Source organism: Phyllopteryx taeniolatus, chromosome 21, assembly GCF_024500385.1.
Source record: "Phyllopteryx taeniolatus isolate TA_2022b chromosome 21, UOR_Ptae_1.2, whole genome shotgun sequence".
NCBI classification, from domain to species: Eukaryota; Metazoa; Chordata; class Actinopteri; order Syngnathiformes; family Syngnathidae; genus Phyllopteryx; species Phyllopteryx taeniolatus.
The window spans coordinates 12,461,600-12,486,626 of NC_084522.1; the positions used below are offsets into that span (position 1 = coordinate 12,461,600).

General features: G+C 39.3%; 1 protein-coding gene across 2 annotated transcripts in view; it reads left to right on the top strand.

The window, feature by feature from the left end:
* The window catches only part of angpt1 (angiopoietin 1), a 54,871-nt gene that overhangs the window by 14,431 nt on the left and 15,413 nt on the right, over nt 1–25,027 (top strand). The window contains exons 1-7 of one of the 2 annotated variants that reach the window (XM_061760815.1): nt 2,931–3,069; nt 7,337–7,492; nt 8,086–8,207; nt 10,452–10,684; nt 18,843–18,958; nt 19,984–20,085; nt 23,656–23,822. In XM_061760815.1, the coding sequence (XP_061616799.1) occupies nt 7,361–7,492; nt 8,086–8,207; nt 10,452–10,684; nt 18,843–18,958; nt 19,984–20,085; nt 23,656–23,822 (872 nt within the window). In that variant the 5' untranslated portion in view covers nt 2,931–3,069; nt 7,337–7,360. Of the gene's footprint in view, nt 1–2,930; nt 3,070–7,336; nt 7,493–8,085; nt 8,208–10,451; nt 10,685–18,842; nt 18,959–19,983; nt 20,086–23,655; nt 23,823–25,027 lie in introns of those variants that run through there. The other variant, XM_061760814.1, reaches the window with a different exon arrangement.

A 25,027-nucleotide genomic window follows, 5' to 3' on the forward strand; every position in this document is an offset into this window, starting at 1 on the left:
TATTATGGAAAAATATATTTCTGTGGAATAAAAGTCATTGTCAGCGTGTTTATCATTTCATGTACAGTATATAATTTAACAATTTCAACTTCAATTTGTTCAAGTAACACACATGCTTAATAATCCTGTCTAGACAGACTGTGTACAAAAATGAATGTTAATACAGTACTATATTATATCTTCACACATAAGCCTGGGAAATATTGCTTTTTTTTTTGTCATCATGGGACATGTGTTTTATCGCACTCCTGGCATTTGTAACATTTGGACAATCACTGATAGTAGCACGAACAGTAAAGAACATTTTCCCCTCCCGTCTTTCTCTTGCGCTCTCCCTACTATTCTACCAACATTATATCACTTCTGTAAGACAAAGTCATTTCATGGATGAAGTGTGATTAAATGCATCATTTTTAAATGCATTTTTTAAATTAATTAATCCCAATTAGGCGGCACAGTGGGCGACTGGTTAGAGCGTCAGCCTCACAGTTCTGAGGACCGGGGTTCAATCACCGACCCCGCCTGTGAGGAGTTTGCATGTTCTCCCCGTGCCTGCGTGGGTTTTCTCCAGGCACTCCGGTTTCCTCCCACATCCCAAAAACATGCATGAATTGGAGACTTTAAATTGCCCGTAGGTGTGAATGTGAGTGTGAATGGTTGTTTGTTTGTATGTGCCCTGCGATTGGCTGGCAACCAGTTCAGGGTGTACCCCGCCTCCTGCCCGATAATAGCTGGGATAGGCTCCAGCACGCCCGTGACCCTTGTGAGGAGAAGCGGCTCAGAAAATGGATGGATGGATAGATAATCCCAATTAAAACAGTAAAGTCCCAGTCAAGTAAGAATGGTGCGTATTTCTCCAAAAAGTTAACGTAAAGCATGGAATACTTTAGATATTATTTAATTTAAACACTGAATGGTGGTTATCTTCTAAAACATACTAGTATAGTTCAGAGATAGATAGATAGATAGATAGATAGATAGATAGATAGATAGATAGATAGATAGATAGATAGATAGATAGATAGATAGATAGATAGATAGATAGATAACTATTACATAGTTTACGATATGACACGTCAACATGTACAAAGACAGTAATAAAGGATTCAATCACCTCGCAGGGCAAGATTTCATCATCATGTAATTTAACGCGATGTATTCATTTCATGTATTGGCACTAAAGTTCAGATAATATTTGTTGAGATATAATTATTAGAGATAATTTATAGTTTGCTGTTTTTAACAGAGAACCTGTGGAAATTCTGTGGTGCAATCAAACATACTGTATTTATAATAATATGATATGTCAGGTGGCATGGTGGCCACGATAAAGTCATACAATTACATGTAACAAAGAAGTTGGGTTCCAAATATATGGCACAGTGAACGACTGGTTAGCACATCTGTCTTACAGTTCTGAGGACCGGGGTTGAAATCCCGGCCCCGCCTGTGTGGAGTTTGCGTGTTCTCCCCGTGCCTGCGTGGGTTTTCTCCGGGCACTCCGGTTTCCTCCCACATGCCAAAAACATGCGTGGTAGGTTGATTGAAGACTCTAAATTGCCCGTAGGTGTGACTGTGAGTGCGAACGGTTGTTTGTTTATATGTGCCCTGCGATTGGGTGGCAACCAGTTCAGGGTGTGCCCCGCATCAATTTCATCCTTCCATTTATCCATTACCACGTGAAACCAAATAAGGGTTACAGTATGTATAAGCAGTCAATCACTAGACCAGATTAACACTATATTACTGATGTTAATGTGTTTGCGTTGTGCTATGCTTCCTTCCATCCTAACCACCTTTTGTATTCCAGCTGCTCAATGCAGTCACCTCGTTGTGGTTGCCGTTTTGCAACCACGTTTATTTCTGATCAAGTTCATGAATGGAAATGAACAGAGATGAAAATATTGGCTTCTAACTGTTGAGTGTTTGTTTTTCCTGATGCCTATTTCCTTTCTGCCTCAGAAGACATGATAAGACTGGATCTAGACCACCCAGCTCTTTGCACGCCGCTGTTCCTACCACCTATAATGCCCATGTCAGGGTTGAAGCTTTCAAATTAAAGCTATACATTTGTGCACATAAAACACACACAGGACATCGTCTCCCATCTTATTTGTTTATTTGTGTTCCCCTTTCACCTTCAATGAGACAAAAAAAATTGGTTGAGTCAACGCCTGGCGTTTGGCCACTGGGGCAAAAGGTCACACAAGTCAACTGTGAGTTCAGACTAAGTTGTTACTCACCTAATCTTGACAGAGTTTAAGACGGAAGAGCCTTAAAACTGGCTTTAAAAATAAACACCAAGTAAGGCAGCTTCCAAAGGTACGTACATAATTTGACCATATCTCTCTAATACGCGACAGAAGGAGTGACGATCTGGTCAAGCCTCCGAGTCACTTCTATGCTCAACTTACACTGAGGGGGTGTCAATTTCACCTTGGACTGTCAGCGAGCAAATAGAGGGGACACACTTTTCACTTCGTCTGTAAAGCTATATCTGAAATGCTATTTTTTTGGGGGGGGGGGGGGAACTGTTCCACACAAAAGGAACACAAAAATAGTTGTCATTTGACTAATTATACCATGACATACAGCTGTGAGGGAAAACAATCAGTTTCTCTGATTTTGCTATTCATAGGTAAAGTTTGTGTAAAATATTGTTTTTGTTTTTGTTTTAACATAAACTATTGACAAAGTAAGTCTCAAGTTCCATAAAATACTTAAGCCATTTAGAACATATTTGAGTTTTTGGTTTCTTTTTTTTTTTTTTTTCCTGAGCTGCATATTGTAAACTCAAGAGAGAGGATTAGATATGTGACATGACTATAAAAGAGAAAAATTACCAAACAGGAAATGAAGTCTATCAAAAGGCTTGGCGGTAAGACAAATATGTGGTCACATTTAGTTTTGTACTCAGTATGGGAACATGAGCAAGCATTTGAGGATCGTAGTGGTTTAAAAGTGGAAGGACGGTTAGGAACAAAAAGATTGGACATGGTGCTAAATGGAGATCCGGGACAGAGCATGCCGGCTTGATTTGTATCATGGGCCGAGGATGACGCAGATGCTGTAAGTGTATCATTGGTATAACGGCAATATTGACATTATTTGAAAACAGCTTTGACAAACATTGGAAAATTGAAAGACAGGGAGGTGTGGGAGGTGACACAAGAGTAATGTATCTGCTTTTCATTAATCTTGACCATGAAGTAAGGTAGGGAATTTCCAGAATGGGAAAAAGATGAGGCAGGAATGTCAACAAGGGAGGAATTTACTAATTGGTAGGGCGAGGAATTTTAGCGTTCAAACCTGTAATCTTAATTGACAGAAGCAGTAGACTCAGATAAGGAGGTGAGAGGAAGCATATACTGTATAATAAATTTGTTGAATTTGATGTTGCGTCACTGTGGAACTAATGGTCAACATATGTCATCCAGTCTCTGTAATCAGAATGTAGTTCTGATCCTAACTGGAACCACTACCGAAGGGTAACCAGATTTCCTCGTTTGTTCATACATCTACTTATTGGGGTGTACATAAAGCAAACTGGTGACTCTTTCAGTCAGCAAATAATCTCTCGCTGCACTGCGATTTGGGCGACGTTCACACGGCAGTGCATGATGCCCAATTCAGATTTCTTTGTTAAATCCGTTCTTTTTATGTACTCATTCACGTTACAAAAACAAATTTGTTTGCCGTTTGCTTTTGTCGCCTGTCGGTTTTGTCCAACAATTGTGACGTTTGTCGCCTTTTGATGACGTGCCCCGTGAGCGTCCATACTGCACTCGCGTTGGATACATATCTGATTTACAGTATAGCCACATATGAAAGGCCTGGGTCGGATATGAAAAAATTGGAATTGTACTGCTCACATTGACATGAAATAATCATATATGTGTCACATTGGACAAAAAAAGTGAAATTGACCTGCCGTGTGAACGTAGCCTTGAAGTCCTGATGTCACTCAGTGTGCGTATATGTTCATCGTTACTGTTACAAACCAGTCTGCAGCTCTGTTTATTCTGGCATGGAAGTTATATAGCAACAGCATTTGAAACAACAAGAGAATTGTGATTTTTAAAATCAGATTGGCCAGGAGAATGTTTGAACTACATGGTTGCTGAATGTTAAGATTATTAAGCTTCGCTTCACAAAACAGGACCTGAAAGTTGATTACAGCACTACATTGATAAAGGAAATTTGGTGGGGAGGTAAATGATTTCTATTGCTCTTGAACAGACTAAGAAAACTAATCTTTGTCTACTCCTGACCAGTGGTTTGTAATACAAAATGAGGTATTGATTTGGGTCTGGGTGTTGGAGTGTCCCATCCTCCCAAGTCCATTTAAAGAATGTGGAATAGTTTCTTGCCTAAGGGATGCGTCCCAGAAGATGGGTCACCCCACAGTAACACCATCATCTTTCCAAATACATAACACATCCATAAGCAGAGATGTAACTGATCCCTACTAAGTGTTTTATACAGTCCAGTTGCACCATTTTCCAACACTCTGTCGTCTTTCGGCACCACCACTGCTGCTGTTTAGAAAAGATCAAGATCCCCTTTGGAAAGGGACGTTGCACTAAAAGGGAAATGTCAGACAAGTGGTAAACATTCACAGTAATCTGTAACAATGATAGCAGGGAGTAGTATCTTGAGAGATGATCCTGTTCTTGGCTCCCAAGTGAAAGCAATTTAACAGTTCTGCCGTGATAATGTACAGCATATGTATGGGGAAGCTCACACGTCCATTTTGGTCTGTGATGTTCTCCATGAAACTGCACACATTACAGTACATTCAGCAACCAAAACACTTGTACTCGTACATGATGGAAAGCCCTTTTGCTCTTGAAAACTGAGGGATCTGGATCTTGACATATGCTTTAATGTGACGCACATTGTTATTTATGTCCTGGATAACCCAAAGCAGTTGCGTTTCTGGAGTTTCCAGCCAATTGCTCCTCATAAAATGTCTGAATAGAATATCGTTTATGCGGATAAAGCTGCATTGACATGGAACATTTCTAGCGCTAATGCAACGGTGTTTGGCTGTCAAGTTGCATCATTAGTGAACTTACATACTGCCAAGTCCGCATGTAACTTGTAAGCCCTTATGGAGACATGAGCATGTCTTTCGCAGTGATTTTTGGAAAAACAGACTCAGAATTTAGCACTTTCTAAATCCAGATTCTCCTGTTATTGCACCTTCTGGAATGTCACTTTGTTATTGGAAAGCCAAACGTATTTCTATTCTCATGCAAGTGGTATTTTATTTGAATTCCTCTCTTGCAACCTTCAACCACAAAAGGGAATGCAGACATATGTTCAACTTAAAGCATTGAAGTGTGTCTGTGTAAGATGCAATAAAACACACATTTGATTTAATAGGTTGTACTTAGGGATGTCGGGAGCCGCATTAAACAGTCTAATCAGTTTCTACACAATGAAAGACCCAAAATAGCCCTGTTGCTGCATCACTTATGATGCGTCATGTGACAATTTCTGGATTAAACAGGTATCTGGCTCATTATCTTAATATAACATGCTGCCGGTGGCCACCACCACAGAATGTAGGGCTTGATTGTCGTCATTTCAGTGAGCTCCAGTATGTCTTTGCAAGGAAGTTATGTTTCCAGGCACAATGCTATCCAACATGCGTGGCATAGATCTTGCAGTCACTGAATAGGCAGTCTGAAAAGACATTTTACTATCTGAAATCCAAATCGATGTCTTAATGGTTAATCAATGTATCAATCTAATATCTCTTCTCGGAAGAAAACTCAATGCACTGTCAGACATTTGGTTACACGAGTAATGCATTTCTATTTCTCAATTCAAAACTTTCCTTTCTCAGACGTTTTGAGCCAAGAAACCCTGTCAACATACCGACAGAGCTGGTGCACCCCCACCCTTCATCCCGCTTAAAACTTTGCATCTCCCCCAGGTGAAGTGAATTTATTGACTCTTATGTGTCAATTCCAGGCCAAAAACCTATACAAGTCATGTGTCAACGGAATGCGCCAGTGATCATTTTCTATAGTATTCTCTTGTTTGTTTGCCAATGACCAAAAATGCATGTTGCTAACAGTAGCTGATGCTGAAAGCCATATGCTGTAAGGGACAACACCACATGGGCCCATTTAATGGCTGCCATAGTGGAATATTTGGGGGGACTGGGCGTGTTTGTGTAATCTTGTTTCTCCTTGGTACTTTGCATTTTTTACCACCACCACATTCAGCCAGCAGTCTGTCGCATTTCCCAAAAGAGACGATTCATGTTTAGTTTCATTCAGCCAGCTGTGCTTTCACTGCCTTTTCTCTCAAGGTGACATACAGTACAATATCTAATGTCTCATGTGGAACTCAGCAGATGGACAAACCTCCAGTGTAGAGCTTACCCTTTAGTTTTGAAAGGATATTTAAAAACATCCCACACCTTCCACAGAGTTCAGCGGTTTTACATTTCACAATGGACTGAAATCATTTTCTAAACAAAGCAATACTATATGATTCACTATAATGCAATGTAATCTAACCTTACAAGAACTATGATTCCAAATCAGTTTCATTGTCTATTTTTCAGCCAAGACCATAGTAGACTGTTCGCTAATGTCGGTGAAAGATAAATAAGTCGGAGAGTGTCCCACGGCTGAAAAAAATGGGCTGTTTAACTTTTACGTCTCTGCCAAGTGAGGATATTACACCGTCAAATGAACGCAACTGCAGAACTGCATGTTTTAGTTGGAAAGCAAACCTTTTCATTCCTCTTGTAACAATACATCCATCACATCCATTCGTTTTATGGAGTAGGGTATTGTATTAGAAGTTAGAAGCCACATTTCCACTAAGCGAGAGTTCAGTTCAGACTGGGAAACCGTTATCAGGTTAGAGTCAAATTATTAAATTGTTTGTTCGTTGTTTAAAGATTAGTCTGACTGTCTTTAGTAATTACCAAATGCACATAAGAAGCAAACATCAATTTTCCTAGCAGCTTTTACATTTTGTATACATTTTGGGACACCCTTTGCATTGGTGTGAAAAACTAATTCACCATCTTAACCAATCTCTTCCATAAGAATGATCTATTGATAAACTTTTAAAAGACTGTGTATATTTGTATGTCAGTGGAACAATTGACTGCCCTGAACGTTACTTGATGCGTTGTTGTTTTCTTTGGGATTTAGGGTCATTGTCAGTGTGAATGAGAAAGCAACATTCTTATGACACAATGTGGTTTGCAGCCCTTGAAATGGAAGTACAGTGTACTTACTAATTCTTGATTTAAATGATGCACTTTGCTTGGATTTTAATTCATTTACTTTCATCTTTAATCCAGATTGAGAATTACATCAAAGAAAGAATGAAAACCGAGATGGCTCAACTGCAACAGAGCGCTGTACACAACCACACAGCAGCCATGTTGGAAATGGGAACCAACCTTCTCTCTCAAACTGCAGAACAAACGCGGAAGCTGACTGATGTTGAGACACAGGTAATATTTCAGAAGACTGAACTAATGCAAAGGGCACAAATCTGCATGATGCATCCTGTATGTTTCATAAACCCAACTGTTGAACTGCGCCTCTTAAGGTTATGTCAAGTCAAATGTAACAAAAAACAAAACAAAAATCCATCCATCCATCCATTTTCTGAGGCGCTTCTCCTCACAAGGGTCGCGGGCGTGCTGGAGCCTATCCCAGCTGTCATCGGGCAGGAGGCGGGGTACACCCTGAACTGGTTGCCAGCCAATCGCAGGGCACATGCAAACAAACAACCATTCACACTCACATTCACACCTACGGGCAATTTAGAGTCGTCAATCATCCTAGCATGCAGGTTTTTGGGATGTGGGAGGAAACCGAAGTGCCCGGAGAAAACGGGGAGAACATGCAAACCCCACACAGGCGGGGCCGGGGATTGAACCCCGGTCCTCAGAACTGTGAGGCAGACGCTCTAACCAGTCGCTTTAAAAAATAATAAAATTCTGAAAACTCTGATGGATTTGTGGTCTTCTTGTTTCCAGTTTGCTAAAGGAGAACTCAATTTGTGTGTGTGTGTGTGTGTGGCTTTGTGTGTGTGTCTCAGGTTTTGAATCAAACATCGAGGCTCGAGATCCAGCTGCTAGAAAATTCTCTTTCTACTAACAAGCTGGAGAAGCAGTTAATGGTCCAGACCACCGAGATCAACAAGCTCCATGACAAGAACAGGTAAACAAGTAACAGTTCAAGCAAACAAATCCAGCCACATGGTCACATTTATGAAATACTGTAGAAATACCCATCTTGAAAAGATACAGTGCTTAACATTGTAAGTTTAATGCAGTGTAAGTGTTTATGCTACAGCCGCCCTTAATTAACCACAGAGGTAGTTACCACAATCATTTTGTGTTTCTGTAATGGCTAACCGAAATAGAGTATTTTGAATGAACAAATATATAAGTTTATATGTTATTATTTTCCATAAATTAGCAAATTTACTTTTATTATATGAATATTTTTCTATATTTATTGATTAAAATAGCAAATTATATTCACATATTTAATTGCAATGCTGAATTTAAATTACTTAAATTCAGAGAAGTCTAATATGAAATTGAAATAGCCTACAATAAAGTGTGTTCTGATGCTAGATGGTCTCATTTTAATGACGTTGTGGTCGAATAAATTAGTAAATGTTTGCTAACAGGGCAATACTTTTGTGTTTTCCACTTTGAAAGACTTCGGGCCTTTACCAAGACCCTAAATAGCATTGTTGCTCTACAAAGTGGGCAGCTTGGTAAAGTAAATATAGGGCCTGGTTTACTAAGATCCCAAATAGCAGCCGCTAAATTCCTGGTTTACTCACTCTTAACAGATTGCGTAAGTTGTTGGCAACAAGTGTAAAAGTGGTTGAGACCGCTGTATGTAAGAGAGATTTTTGTGCTTTAGGGAGGGCATCACAAGCGCAAAACGAAGTTTGAAGTGATGGAACAGAAAGTGTTAGTGGAAGAGGCAGACAAACAGATTACTGAGTTACAGAAAATTCATCTATTACTCAGTTTGGTTAAACTCTTCTGGAGTGAGTGACATTGGATGTATTTGGTCATTTTACGTAATATTGCGTTTGAAATTTAGAACGGCACATCTGAAAAACTCCTCTGGGAGAGGGCAGCACCAATTGCCACAGTCATGGCATGACTCCTTCTTGTAACTGGCTCCAGGTCATCCACATGTTTGTGTGAGCACACATGTTTGCGCCTGATTTTCTTTCACAGGGCAATCTTTAGTAAATCAGACCCTTTGTTTCAAAACCATAGAACTGATTTTAGGCATTTGCAGGGATTATTTCCTGTCTCAAAATAGTGTTCACAGAAAAAGGAATTGCTCATTTAGGATTATTTAAAATAACACAACACATCATTTCTCAGATTCTGAACAACAACAACAAAAAAGGTAACTTTGAAAATACAGCAGTCTTATTAATAATGTAATGATGAAAGCTAGAGTGAAAAGATCATTCCCAATTGCCCATGCTGTCTTTAATTTTTCGATATCTTCAATGTGAAATGTCAAAGTCAAAGTCAGTGTTCACAGTCCATGTATATTACATAACTAGATATTCAAAAGGATAGGGGAGCAGAATATCTATATACTGTATACAGTATAGTATCAGTATACTGTCTACTGCAGTGGTGGGAAAACAGGGTCAGCAAGGCTATCAGAAGCACTGACATATATTTAGAACCCATCCATCCATCCATCCATCCATCCATCCATCCATCCATTTTCCGTACCGCTGATCCTCACAAGGGTTGCGGGCCAGCTGGAGCCCATCCCAGCTATCTTCAGGCGAGAGGCAGGGTACACCCTGAACCGGTCGCCAGCCAGTCGCAGGGCACATATAAACAAACAACCATTCACACTCACATTCACAACTACGGGCAATTTCGAGTCTTCATTCAACCTTTTGGAGCAAACCCACGCAGGCACGGGGAGAACATGCAAACTCCGCACAGGAGAGGTCCGGATTTGAACCCGGGTCCTCAGAACTGTGAGACGCATGTGCTAACCAGTCGACCACTGTGTGGCCATTTTTGGAACCCAACTTCTTTGTTACATGTAATTGTATGAATTTATTCCCTACAAGCTATTCTCTTTATTTTGAAGCATATTTTTTCTTGGATACACTGCTTCCTGTACGTCAATATGAGATTTCAGCCTCTATGTGCTGCAATGTTAATCTAATCTCCCCAACGTTTTCAGGATCAGTAGTGCTGGCCGATGTAACTGAAACTATATTAGCAATGGTATTGTTTTTAAACCAAGCAGATTTCAAGTTTGTTCTCACAAGTCCACCGAGCTGGCCCTCGTCGACATTTTTCTGTCCTCTGATGGCACTCATGCTGCATGAAACAATTGTCATTTCAGATAGCAGAATGGCAATTTGGATTTTCTTTCTTGCTTTTCCCTTAGCCTCATGGAGCAGAAGATGTTAGAAATGGAGATGAGGCACCATGAAGAATTGGAGACTCTAAAGCAGGAGAAAGGAAGCCTCCAAGTTCTTGTTGGGAGGCAGAGTGGGGTTATCAAAGAGCTCGAGGCCCAGCTGAGCCGGGCTACGGGAAACAGCACCGCCCTGCAAAGGCAGCAACAGGAGATGATGGACACCGTCCACAACCTACTCAACCTTTGCTCCAAAGATGGAGGTAGGTTAAGTGGAGGTTGACACTGTGAGTTTACCAGACATTAGCTAAGAGGTTTTCGAATTGTATGACTTGCTATCAGTTAAGTTAACGCAGAACATTTTGGATCCCCCGAGGATTAGGCTGCACGATTCCCAGGATCTTTGCCTTTTCGTTTGCTCTATCATGAAGATGATTGTTTTAATAGCAAGGCCTCCAAGTAATGCAATGAAATGTACTTCAGATATCCCTGGGTGCCGATATTGCCATGATTTTCTTCTTAAAGGAGACGTATTATGCATTTTGTTTCACAATTTGAAACAGTTCCCAGGTGTCCTTAAATAAGGTCTCTGACGTTCAGCCCTCTACATAAACAAATAATAAAGAATTACAGCGGACTTAATCCACTTGTCACACTCTGGTTCAAATCACTGGAATTTGGCCGTTTCTGTCTAATGCAAATGCTGTGCATGGCTTTTGTTACCATGACAACCAACGAAGCGAGCGGCTGCTCAGTTTTGACAACTTATATTTAATGGCTTTTCCGAATCCTCTAGCAACTATTTTTCAGAGTTTGTGTGGAGACTTCTGGAGACTCTGAGACTCCCTCCAGAGAAGATGTTCACACATATCTTGAGCAGACTGTAGATCAATAGCGTTCACCCGCTAATACAGATTTGATTGCATTTTCACTCCAAAGGGTGCCAAAGCTGCAGTGATGCAGACAAAACTACTGCATGCGGACTTTCTCAGCCTCGGGCGTCACACTCCACTTTCCCATCTGTAGATCTCTATATTTGTATAAAGTATTGAGACATAGTTTGTAATCAACACAAAGTAAAAGTTCTTAACCCTCAGCTGTGATTACCCTAACCCAGGTGTCCCCAACCTTTTTGACTTCTGAAATAACAATTTGGATCAAATGACCTTTATTTGTTATTATTAAAAATTAATTGAAGACACTGATCATGCTAATGTTTTCTCACAGTAATTATCAACAGTGATTTAACAAGGTAGGAACAGATAAAAATGAATGTCCCATAAGGGGCGAGCAGGCCTTGGTCCGTGGAGGCGACCTGGTGCCCGGGGACACCATGTTTGTGATCCCTGCCCTAACCCAAAATAAGGCCCATTGATCCACATCAGACCGCAATGTGTAAAGAAAACCTGTTTAATCGACTATATCTTGAACTAATGTACCATTAACTTGTTTCTGAAATACTTTATTCCTCTGGACAGATGCTCCAGCTTTAACCTGACTGATTTTCCAATCCCCTTGAAATTATGATGACACCATTCTGTAAATCTTACCCCATTGTAGGAAACAGGGAAACACTGCCTGTAAAAAAATCTGAAGCAATGAACGCAGCGTGAAGCGAGCAATGTGGTTCTTGTTTTAACCTGGCTACTTCTGTTAAAGAGGCTTAGTGGCTTTCATAAACCAGCGTGATACTAGATTTGCAATAATTGGTTTTCAAGCTTTATTTATAAAACAGCTGTGCATACTTATTGAAAGAAATGTCCAACAGAATGCCATTTCTAAAGACAAAGACTTATTTGATTCCTCTGAGTCTGACTCACTTGTGATAATATAAACATTTCCGTTGATCCCAACATGACCTAACACCAATAGTCTTTCTTATTTTCTTTTAATACTGTTTGTTGTTTTTTGATCACAAACTTGTAATACTAAATTAAAGATTTTACAAGAACGTATGCACCATTGGACTAGTTGCATGTGTTGCACTGGAAGAATTTCAACAGCGTTTGTGGACATCCCGTGTAAATGCTTCAAGAACCCTACACCGCTTCTTGACATTTTTCAACAAAAGACGGGATGTCATCACAAGTGGATAGCTGCCGCACATGATTAATAAATGTTGCTTGCTTTTGTAATTTTAATGGGCCATGCAATATAAGGTCACGGGTGTACTGACCTGCTTGTAATCCATCTGTTTAGTCTGGATTTGTGTATGTAACATTTAATTACCAGAGGCCTTAGAGACCCTCTTGGCTTGACTGCTGAATATGTATTATCTCAGCCTCTTAATGTAGGTCCAAGTACAACATATACGCAAATTGGTTTACTGGAACTGTCAAGTTGAATGACGTTCGCCATGAATAAATATTTGACCATTTTTACCTTGCCTGCCTTTCGGCCCAGTACAAGGTCTTTGATTAAGTATCACGTTAGCGTATCTCTAGGTGACTAGTGCCCGTCTTAACTGGACGCACTGGACGTGCAATGTGGATGCTGCTGTGTGGTGGGTCCTTCCCTCCACTGCGGTGCGTTTCAGGGTTGAAGCGGGTGTGCAGGTTAGAGGTCGCTTCTTTCCTAACCCCGGCCTGAATAATTCAAAGTGTAATAGTTCCTGAGGGAGAGCCAGTCTGAATGAGGTGAGGGGTGGGTAGATGGATTTCACTTATTATTAGACACTCTGGCCTTGTTTTTACATTGCATTTAAAAAATATATAAATGTTATTTTTTTTTTTTCCTTACCTTATTGTTTCTGGAAAAATTGATGAGTGGTGTTTGGTATTTCATGCCATCAAAATGCTTGAGAAGTTTCCTTGAAGCATGGACATTTCAGGCCTCGGGAGAAAATGACATTTTGAAAAAGATTTAATGTCTCTAATGAACTGCAAACAAAGAGGGTCATTGGCTTATGACAATCCTGACGCGACATATAAAGGTTCCAAATGACAAACAATGAACTAGGTTGCGCAGCACCAAAAAGAATACATCATCGCATAGCGTAACAAGACACGCCCAGTTACCAACATACTTACGTTTTCATTTTGATAGATTTATATCTATGGCCGAGAAGTATTTTTGTTACAAACGTTTACAGTAATTATGACTTTACTACTGTATTAGTTTTGGTTAGGAGTAGACCATGGTGCATTCCGACTAGTTATGAGTTACTGTATGTCATGTTGGTAAATATACAGTGTTTGATAAATGTATTTTGCACAAGTTAACCAATCCAAAAATCAAATGTTAACAATAGTGTTATGTGAACTCTAAGATACCATTAGATTAGTTGTTTTAGTAATGCTATAATGACTGTATGTCAATTATAAATCAATTCAGTTCGGTTAATGAATGTGTAAGAAAAACTATTTTTGGTACCTGGTATTTGTGTTTGTATGACCATTTGCGACTGCGGCTTCAAAGAGGGTGATGAACATAGATGCGGTGCCATAATGATACTGGTTGGGTGGACGGTCGCTTTGAGCTATATTGACTCAAAAATTCATTATGCACTTTTTTCCAGATACAGTACTCACCCATATATATATATATATATATATATATATATATATATATATATATATATATATATATATGTATACAGAGTATGTTTCTTGTTCACTGCGCAACCTGCCACAATGTTAAACATATGTTTAAGTAGCTAATTTGTGTAAATGTCTCTGTTTTTACAAGTACAAGGGAATTACATTTGTAATCACAGTTTATGAACTCTTGGCAGAAGTTTCTATTAACTGCAGTGTATTGAAATGAAAGTATTCTAGAACTCAAAAGCAATTTGGGGTTATTTTCCTAATATGCTGACTCATGTCTGCTAGTCATTTCATTTTTCACAACACTGATTTTGTACCTTTTTTTTTTTTTACCAACTAGTGCATCTACAACTTTTCCATGAGCATTTTCCAATATTGCAGTGAAAACAGCTATTTTTGATGTGGCGAGATGAAGCAATTTGTTTAAATTGTATTCATTACCCAAAGCTCATTAGGGTGCAATGAGCCGCAGACTGCCATTAAAAGTAATTGAGCACAGCTTTGGAACACTCTTTTAAAGTTGCTGGCTGCAAAATAAGAATTTGTTTTACAGTTTTCTGTTATCTCATGGAATTGATGTTATTCATCATTATTATTGCCGCTTACTTAGAAGGAATGAGACTCATTTATTTATAAAAATGTATTTTTTAAAAGCTGAGCATTGTGCGCAACACAAACTTATAATTGTACGATAAACCTCTAAATATTAGATCAAACTTTGTATATATATATATATATATACATATATATATATATTTGCATTATCTTTAACAAATTGAATGTGATTTTTTTCATGCCAAAACTGTATTTTTGATAAGATATATGTATTATTGGTATGCAATGATCAGATGGATAGGCCATTTAACTCATTCACTGCCAGCCTTCCCAGTTAACATGGATATTTGACTTCTAAAGCTGTCAATGCCAGTGAATGTGTTAACCACATTGAGGCACATATAGGTCAAAAGTACAACAAGCTGGATGGAAAACACATTAAAAAAAATTTTAAAATTCATGCACATTTATTTTGCATACATGTTTTATGTGGATGTTTTTAACATAATAGACTGTACTGGGTTGAGTGAGTTATCTTTTTGTTGTATATCAATATATACCACAAATTTGCATAAGAACCCTGTTAAAATCATTAATGTAATGATTGCTAGCATTAGAACTTGTTTATGGCAACTTTCTTTTCCAATACAGTATTTGTGTGCGTGCGTGTGTTTGTGTGTGTGCATGAGTTGGAAAGCATTACCATAAAATGGTACTGACATAATTTTGTCATGCTGTACATCCTTCAAACAACTATGTGCGAGAAATTCATGGGCTCATGTAGTGAATCAGGCTCAGATGTACTTAAAGACTGATTACAGTCACATGGGAGCAGTGATGTCTATAGCAGTCCATTTAGCTCCAATTTTCACTCTCTTCAGTTCCAGGATTTGGGCTCATTTGGCACAAGTACTGATTTATGCAAACACCCAAGGCCTATTGGTCTTTTCACATGAACCCCCTGCTGAATATGAGTCCCCACTGAACCACTACATATTTTACTACAAACAAATATTGGGACATAAATAATATTTGGAGATCTGGGCAGCAAGCGGTACAAGGGAACCAGTCTTGTAGTCCAGTCCCTGAGCGATTTTCTTGCACTTTGGGAAATCGCAGTAGCTATTGCGAAATAATTGTCAACACTAATTTCAGGCCCAAAAAAACCCTCCACCAACATTAACCTTCAAGGCTCCTTAAAAGTACCCCGCTGTCAGCCTGCTTGGGGTAAATTACCGTCTGACAGGGCTATCCTTTGTTGTATTAGAGTCTGGGGTGCAAGGGCCCCCAATGTCGACCTGTCACAGCAGGAGAGTCTTGTCACTGACACTCAATACTTTGTCAAAATGGCCAAATACTGTAGTGGACCCAAATAAACGACCTACTTCCAAAGGAGGGGTTCTTTGCGCACAGGCGGATCAAAGTAAAAGCAAAGGATCACTGACTCATTTCGCTTTCCAATGACATCTTCTTTGACTCCACAATTGTAACAATAAAAACAATGGGGTGAAAACTGACGTGAACCCATTAAGTGGGAGGAGAAAGGCGCAGAAGAAAGAGGATGTTAAAAAAGAAAATCTGAAAGAATTTCCATCACTATAACAAGGCTTGGAAAGTAAATATAAACCACTTGTTATAACAGGAACTTGAAATTTATAGCTTGTAGTATTTTGTCCATAGCCTCATGCTTGGTTTCAAAATAGTGCAGCCATAATTACCTACAGATGGAAATGGATGCAGCTGGTCTGTCAAAGTTTGAAGCCCTCTCAGAGAGAGCGGGGAATCTGGATGGTGAACTCGGATTCTTCTGCTAATATGCTAGTTGACCCTCAGATTTTATCTTGAAGTCACAAGATACTCACAGTGAGACTTTGGCGTCTATCTTCTGCCTTCTGATTCTCCATCGTACAAACGAGAACCTCCCAGCTCAAAGTTACTCATCCTCAATTTTTATAGAGGAATAGGGAGGACCAATAAAAAGAAGAGTGGCATGAGGGAAAAAAATCATAAACTTCCATATTAAATTGTTGTTAATCTAGCATTTACAGAAAACAGCAGCGTTTTTAGATGGAAAAATTGGTGGGGCACCAAATGATAGGTAGGCTACAAACTGTCTGATGTACATTTTGTTTCAATTACAATTTCTCTTCCAACAATGTCATGGCATAAATCACACTAGGAACAAAAGACAGTAATGGTTTATTACAGTCTTCTGCAACCAAATCATAATGTACGCTATTATGTGCTGCATGTACTCTGCATAAATGGATTTGTTCACAGTTGACTTGCTTGTTTGGACTCTTGTTCTTGGTCACTTAAACTATTGCCCAGCAACGTGGTGCAAGGGCCACAATCATTTGCAGCTGTCCGTGAATTAGCAGGCTAGCGAGCATCGAGTTTGTCGAATTTGTCAACACCTCGCTCCGTGTGTCGTGTGTGAGTCCACATAACAGAGACACTGTCGCCCCAATAATATAACACATGTAACACTTCAGGGAAGATTGAGGCATAGCTTACTAGCTACCTGCATGCTGTAGTGGGTAGAAATGGGCCAAGTTATGATTAATAAGTAACTCATAATTGCGCCAGATGACCACTGATGGAATGAAGGCGCTCAGAACTTTATAGTGGGAGAGGGACGTTCATGCCAGAAAGCCCAAGTGCGTACCTGGGCTTCATTTTAGCCAAAAATTCAGACAACTGAAATGTTGAAGAAAAGAGTTTAATGGTATATTTCAACAATAGTACTGTACATTGTTCTCAGTGTTTGCACGTGTCTTTAGAAATTATTGTCAAACATACAGTATAGTATGTAGGCTAAGGGTATTTAGAAACCAATCCCTGAATACGCTTTACAGGGTCTACAAGAGCCTTATCATAGTACTGGTATGTGTGCAAATGTTTGACCACTTAAAATAAGATCATGACAGAGTGATTCTGATGAGGACACCAAAGGCACTTTATAGTGATATTGAAACTCCGGGTGAAGTAGGCCTACAGTGGGATGTTTATATCTTATCTGTCTCATGTGAATGTTGACTAGGACCTTGTTGTGTGGCGTTTGCATGTTCTCGTCATACAAATGGTTCATAGTAGCATATCCACTGTGGATAGCCCAAGGACAAGACAAGAAGACGAGGTGCCGGTTGGGCTGCTTATAGGTTTTTTAGCTGTAAATCAGGGAACCAAGTTGACTAACCTGAAGATGTAACAGACTAACAAACCACAGGTGGATGGCAAAAGTATTGTAGATGGGTGGATCTGCTCAGGAAGACCAACAGACCATGAGGCCAGTGCAAAGGCGAGACATCAAGATACAGCTGGAAGAATGATCCTCCTGATCAAGGAGATAAACTTGTTAACTGGGACTTCTATGGGTTTTGAAGACGTAAACAGTTGCAATTCTCTAATTATTTGCAACCCAGAGACCACAGACTAAAAAGACTCCAGGCGTTGATTATTACAGCTAGATTTCTAGAGAATTGATGTACTTACGCAAACTTCCCGTTGCGGCAAGGAAATCCGCTATATGCGGGACGTAACAAGAAAACAAGTGAGGCTGTCTGTCCTGCTAACAAGCATGACTAATTGTTGATGACATGATGGTTTGAAGCCAAACTAAAATGTTGTTTTCTTTATGGCAGTTGTCTTGGGACAAAAGTTAAATACATGTATATCCTTTATTTATACAAATATGATATGATATTCGTAAACACGAACAAAGCCTACAAAGCCTCTTCATTGGTGGCTCTGTGGTGACATTTTGTGTTTAACAAAAGACATTATAGATATTTAAAGTTTTTGTCCCAGTCTCCTACCATAGGTTTCTGCCATTTACCCATGCCGGAAGGAAGTGCTTTCACCTGTTTACTGAATGCAAAAGTTGGTAGTGCATATATATACCCTATTGGGTTGAGTTGCAGAGTTATGGGATGCTGGTTAGAAGCCAACCTCAGAATCAAACCAGCCTATCTTTGGGTATCATTTTTGAAAGCCAACCAAAAATATCAGATAGGTTAACAATGCTTAGACAGGGGGGCTGGCCATGAGTCAGTCTGCAAAAATATTGTTCAAGATGCAGTACGAAACTTAAATAACCAAATGTCTCAGTAGTATACAGTATCTCCAATAAACTGGCAAACATATTATATTTTCTTGACAATGTTTTTGATTTAAAAAGAAAATAGTTTTCTGTTTCTTTTTTTATATACATAGAGTGCTTTTGTTGTTTTAAATCCTTGCACCGCTAATCACGCAAAGGCTGCAATACACATTTACCTAATCTAAAGCTGCATCTTATTGTTTGTTTTTGCACCCCCAGTCCCAAAGGTCTTGGATGAAGAAAAGAAGTTCCGTGATTGTGCCGACCTTTACCAGGCTGGCTTTAATAAGAATGGAGTCTATAACATCCAGATCAACCTGCAAGAGAACAAAAGGGTGAGAATTCACAATAAGGTGTGGCCAAAATCCCTCTTTCACGTGAAATCATCACTTCGTTTGAACACTTACACTGTTGGTTTAAAGTAAACCGCTTGTTTTCTTTGAGTTGAGTGAAAATTACTCTTTGCAAATGAGCTAAAGACACTTAGCCACCGCGGGACATCTGCCACTGATGAGTGCAAATAAAGAGTACAAGCTGTGAATACTCCCGGCAGCTTTGAAAATGCAGGAATTTGGCGATGGGTGAGGTGTGAAGCCAGACTTGGAGCTGAACATGTCGAGGACACTGGGGTTGTCTGTGTGATGATATGTTCTTAACCTCGGCTCTGCTCACCACCAACTGATTGATGAAGGTGATAATTTGATAAATGGAGAGGTTTGAAGTAGGTGTGAGCGGATCGTATCCGTCAAGCCCCAGGCCACTGCTAGAATCATCTCAAAGGTGGCTAGTGGCTGTTTGTGTGAGCGTTGATGAGATGGATGTGAGACAGTCTCCTGGAAATGATCGTGTCAGGGGTACTTCCTTAATTATACTCAGCCTGCGTTCATGTATGTTCAGCTGTGTGGGCTTGCGGATGTGAGAGACCTTCCCTACTCCACACCGGTGTCTCAAACTCAAAACACTGAGCAACCCTGCAGATAGACCCACAACCCTGCATTATCAGCTTACGCACACTGAGGTCCAAGGTTAAGGGCCATATTACACCCAGGTGTCTCCTGGTATGTGTCCATCTCAGACCTCCACTTTGATCTAGACCCTCTGATGAGGAACACCTCTAGGGAGTTGGTAGAGGATAAGGAGACGCTGATTAGTTTTGAGTGGGACAGAGATACACTAAGTTCCCAAACACGACTCCAAATAAACTGACCCCTCATTTTTTCTGAATGCCGCTGAGAATCACATCAAATATTCCATTCATTACATCTTCCAGTTAGGTAATATTACATCTAATAAATCCCCCAATTGGCCTGGGTCCTATCCGTGTGGCATTGTCAAACTCTATTCTTTTTTTAATTTGTAGGTGTATTGCAACATGGAAACAGCTGGCGGTGGATGGACGATCATCCAGCGCAGAGAAGACGGCAGTGTGGATTTCCAGAGAACGTGGAAGGATTACAAAATGGTGAGACAAGACAAATACCTGCATCATCTACTGTATGTGTAATCCACAAGCGATAATATTGGTGGTCTTTTTACACACAATACAAATGTTGTAAAACTATGTTATGAGCACCACATCCTGTTGCAACAATACTTTAGCCAACAGGTTCTGACAAATATCATTAGCTTTTTGGCTGTGATTGAACATGTTGAAAAGGGTCCACTGATCCATTTGGAACACTTCAGCCAGATGTTATTTCTCCTCAACTTTAGCCCCCTTTTTGGATTAGAAACATTGTCTAGGGTGTCTTAGACCCGCCAAGATGTTATCCTTCCCCTTCTCAAACAGGAAATTATTGTGTGTAAATATGACAACAACATTTTTATTTCGCCTCTGTTGCACTGCGTTGGATGTTTGTGGAGAACGTCATGTGTTTGTCATCACGGAAGTGTCAATGCATATATAGCATGGCAGCGTTAACATTTTCAGACTACGTTTTGGACAAACAATGAATTGCATTTATTATTGCTGGCAGTCAAACTGGTGACGTTACTCTATAAGTCTCACCACTATATACCCTCCAATAGCTGTCAGTTTATTATCAGATGGACTATATGTTTATACTTTCCCGATAATCTGCTTTCTGTCTCTAGTTTAATTTCCCCTTCAGTCCTTTAGACTGATGTATAATTTACTTGTCAGTATGAAAAGGATCTCAATGATGTTTCGAGACGTTATAAGCAAGAGAAGTACCAAGGTAGATCAGATAAAATATTTTGTCAGATAATGTTATTAACATCTGGGGTTGAGAACAAGTTCTAGCTGGTGACTACTCTTTTTAGGAGGGGAAACAGACAGCTTACGTGTGCTTCTCGTAAATAAAACATTGGATACAATTTACCTCATTAACAGTAATAATAATGTAAAAAAAACACAGAATGTCATGACATAAGAATTATTCACTTTATTGTGATTGCAGCAAAGTCACATCAGTTAGCCAAGACTATACTGAAAAAAAAAAAACAATAGAACCTTCAACCACTACAGTCACTAATCTTGGATTGCCATGGCAACATATTAGAGTGGAACATCCAAGACCGAACATAAACAATATGGATACACTGATCAATCTCAACAATCTCTGAACTTTGACGGCGAATAACAACAGCGTTAGGCCCAGGTTTGTTTCATGGAGTTGTATAATAAGTAACATGAACCAGCATAGAATATAAAAAAAAAAAAAAAAAAAAAAACATGGAAATACATTTTTAAAAAATTGGTTAATTTTGATAATTGGTTATGACACACATAGCAGCTAGTTTCACTGTAGTCTTCTGTGATGTCATGCATGACCCAGTTCGTACTCCAAAGTTTTGTTTCCCCCCAAATTTTGATAGAATTCTAAATTATATGACCTCAGAGGAGTTCAACTTTCTGTATGTAAAAATTTAAACATTTCTACAAATTGTTTCTGGAATAAATACAATGGAAATATGGGTGAAAAAACATCATGTGAGAGCCGAAGGCTAAGGCCCATTGAGACTTGACATGGAAAGCTTATAACGCGAACAGGTGCACAAAGAGTGCATTACATTTAATGAGGGGTACCCATGAACCTTTGTACCAGGACATTGTGGAAGGCAACAGCAACATATTATCACACTCTCCTTCAACAGATTGGAGGTGATGGTGTTTTATTGTGTTATTAGTTTTCACATTCTTGGGCTTCATAGGCCTTTGCTTGGATTTAATGCACTCAAAGGATCAGTAATTCTTTCAGTCAAGGTGGTGTGGCCAGAAGTTGTAATTTTGTTAGTTGGGCCAGTTAGGAAGTTAAGTTGGAATATCATTGTTTGTATTCAAATGTAATCCAAAGACTATTATTAGCAGAGGTCATCTAAGACAGCCGGTAACCTAGCTTTTTTTTTTTCTTTCAATTTTTTTTGTTTGTTTGTTTAATTACCTTTACGGCAGGGCTTTTAACAAAATAAGAAAATGAATGGTAGTGTACTGACAATTACATTTTCGTTCCATTCCATTTCGGGTTTAAGATGCATGAATATTGCCAAAACCTGCCCCAATACTGTGTATAGTGGCAAGTTCAACTTATTGTATTAATAACTTCTATTAAGTTTTAAATGATGGGTTATAGTTATAGCAACTAGGTAAAAATGCACTTCGACTTAAATTTTCTCTCCAGACAGATTCTGAAATGGACTCTGGTTCACAACAGGAGACCAAGCTGATCTTCACTCAGGAGTGAAATATGTTGTATAGAAAGAAGAAGCTATAAAAAGGGCCCCACTCACTTGCTCTTCCACCCAGTCTGCAGGACATGCCTAAGCCCCCAAGAATGCGCCATATTTACTTTCCCTCCTTCCTATTCCTCATCACCACACACGCTAAGCACAAACACAGACTTTGCCTCCACCACCGTCATCATCATCACCCTCCCTTCTCCCTTTTCCAATTGGATCACTTTTGTCATTAGCTGTAATGTCATCCACTTCTTGCTATTAGCCTCTGCACTCCACTGCTGTCAAAAGCATTACGCCTTCAACCGGCAGCACTGCTCATAGAAAACATTTAGCAGTTGTTTTGTCGTGTCTCAAGCATGCAGTATAAACAATATTTAGGCAAAGAGAGAATGAGTTTAACATGTGTGACTTCAGTGGAAGAAAGAACATTTATGCATTGCAAATTCAAGAACATTTCTTTGGAAGTCTGAATGGGGACTATCAAGAGAGATGCATGTTGAAAATATGAATACATTCATAAATATAGTGAGAAATGCTTGGTCATAAACAACCAAAAGTTATACCACCAGCTATACTCCCATTGCTTTTGTTTTAGGCCATTTTTACATGAAAGCACATAATATAAACGTGTTGGTAAATAGAGTAAATGATGACAATGACGAACATGAAGAGCTTTGTGAGAATAATTTTATATAGCTTGAGTATATATTTTTTCACCATATTTGAAGCATTGCGATCTCGTAACAGGTTATACTCCATCAAAGCACAAAATGTGTAGGCGATTTGTTCAGGAGTTTTTTTGGTTTTTTTTCAATCCGAGCACTTTGATTCCGAAATGTTGGTCTTTTTCTGCAACAACTTCCACCCCAATATCATGGATAGAAAATCTATTATTTTAATGTCATCGCCTGAAACCGCTCACTTCATGTCCTATCAGATTGCTTCAATGCCATCTGCTCACAGCCCCTCGAGGGAAAACAGTAGTTGTATTTAATGCTGGGGCTTGTGCTGTGGTTAATGATTTTTTATATTACTGTTATAAACACTGCATAACACTAAGCATATATATTTTGTCTCAAATAATCCCATGCATGGAAGAGGGGATGTTGAATTAAGCAGCTTGCAGGGTGTGCTACAAAAAGTCTTCTGATTAGCGAAGTGGAAGTGAATGAATGAACAATGACCACATGAATAGCCTTGGATCATGGGTCATGTTATTCTAGTCACAAATGTTCTTCTAACGTCTGAAATCCACAGGTGATATGATAGTATCACTCTTAAAACGGCACTTGTTGTATTTCACACTTGTTATTTTTGTCTCGCTTGATTTCAGGGTTTTGGAAGTACATCTGCAGAGCACTGGTTGGGGAATGAATATGTTTACCAGTTGACCAGCCAAAGGCAGTACATCCTCCGCGTTGAACTGACAGACTGGGACGGACACCAGGCCTTCTCACTTTATGATCGCTTTCAAATTGGCAGCGAGAAACAGAACTACAGGTAATGATCCCATTACTGCAAAGAATGTTATGTGCTTTTGTGCAGAATTTCACCTGGACTGCTCCAAAGTCCATTTGTTGTGGAGGTTCTGGACTATGTTGCACTATTTGGCAAAATGGACGAGGCCTTATGAAACCCTGAAAAATTCCTGTATCCCAAACACTCCTTAACATAACAAAAATATTTCAACACAATCTACCCGGATCCTTTATGATGTAAAAACCTGGCTATGGAAATCACACTTTTTGGATGAAGAACAGGAGTTCCAGTCAGTCAGATGGTGCGTACTTTAAACTGACCTGCATGTAAACTCTAAGTGCTCAATTCAAGGATATTATTCAAATAGATACATGCTCAGTATGCTTCCCTCCCAAAGCATTAGAACAGTGAGGCAATTTACTTTTCTTTTTTTTTTGTAGACTGAAAGAATTTTAGTTTCACTGATGATGCAACAGTTTACTTGCCTGACTTCCGTGCAGGCAGAGTCAGTTCAATGGCCACTCAGTGACAGTGTTAACGTGAGTGTGAAAGGTTCTCTCCATATGTACCCTGCGATTGACTGACGAGTGACGATGGGTCCAGGGTGTCGTCTGCATTTCGTCCAAAGTCAGCTAGGAGGAAAAGAATATGAGACTAGACATTTCAGCTTTCATTTCCAGGTACAGTATGTACATCAAGTTCAAAGATAGCATTTCTGGTAACAGAAGACCAAATATTTGGGAGAGCAAAAGTATTGGACTAGATTGAATTTAAAAGCAGGTATCATGCATACTATATAGGGTTTAAGTCTGAAGCTTGACTTTGCCAGTAGAAAAACCTTCCATTTCTTTCCCTTGATGAAGTCTTTTATTATATTGGGCAATTTGTTTTGGTCATTATCTTCAGTTTGGTTGCAGTTTTCCTTAAATTGGCCAACAGAATATTTCATTTGACTTCTGACTCCTGCTTCCATCATGTGGTAAATCATCAATGAAGATTAGTAAACCCGTCCTAAAAGAAGCCACAAAAGCCCCCAAAAAATCCAATTTGCCTGTACCTACTTACAGTATATTTCACAGCTGAGCTTGTATGTTTTAGATACAGTAGTTTATTTCTTAAATCTTAACCTTTCCATCACATTGATAAAAGGTAATGTTCAGTTTCATCAGTCCATTAAACTTTCTCCCAGAACTTTAAGGCTAGCCTCTGTAATATTTTGTATATTT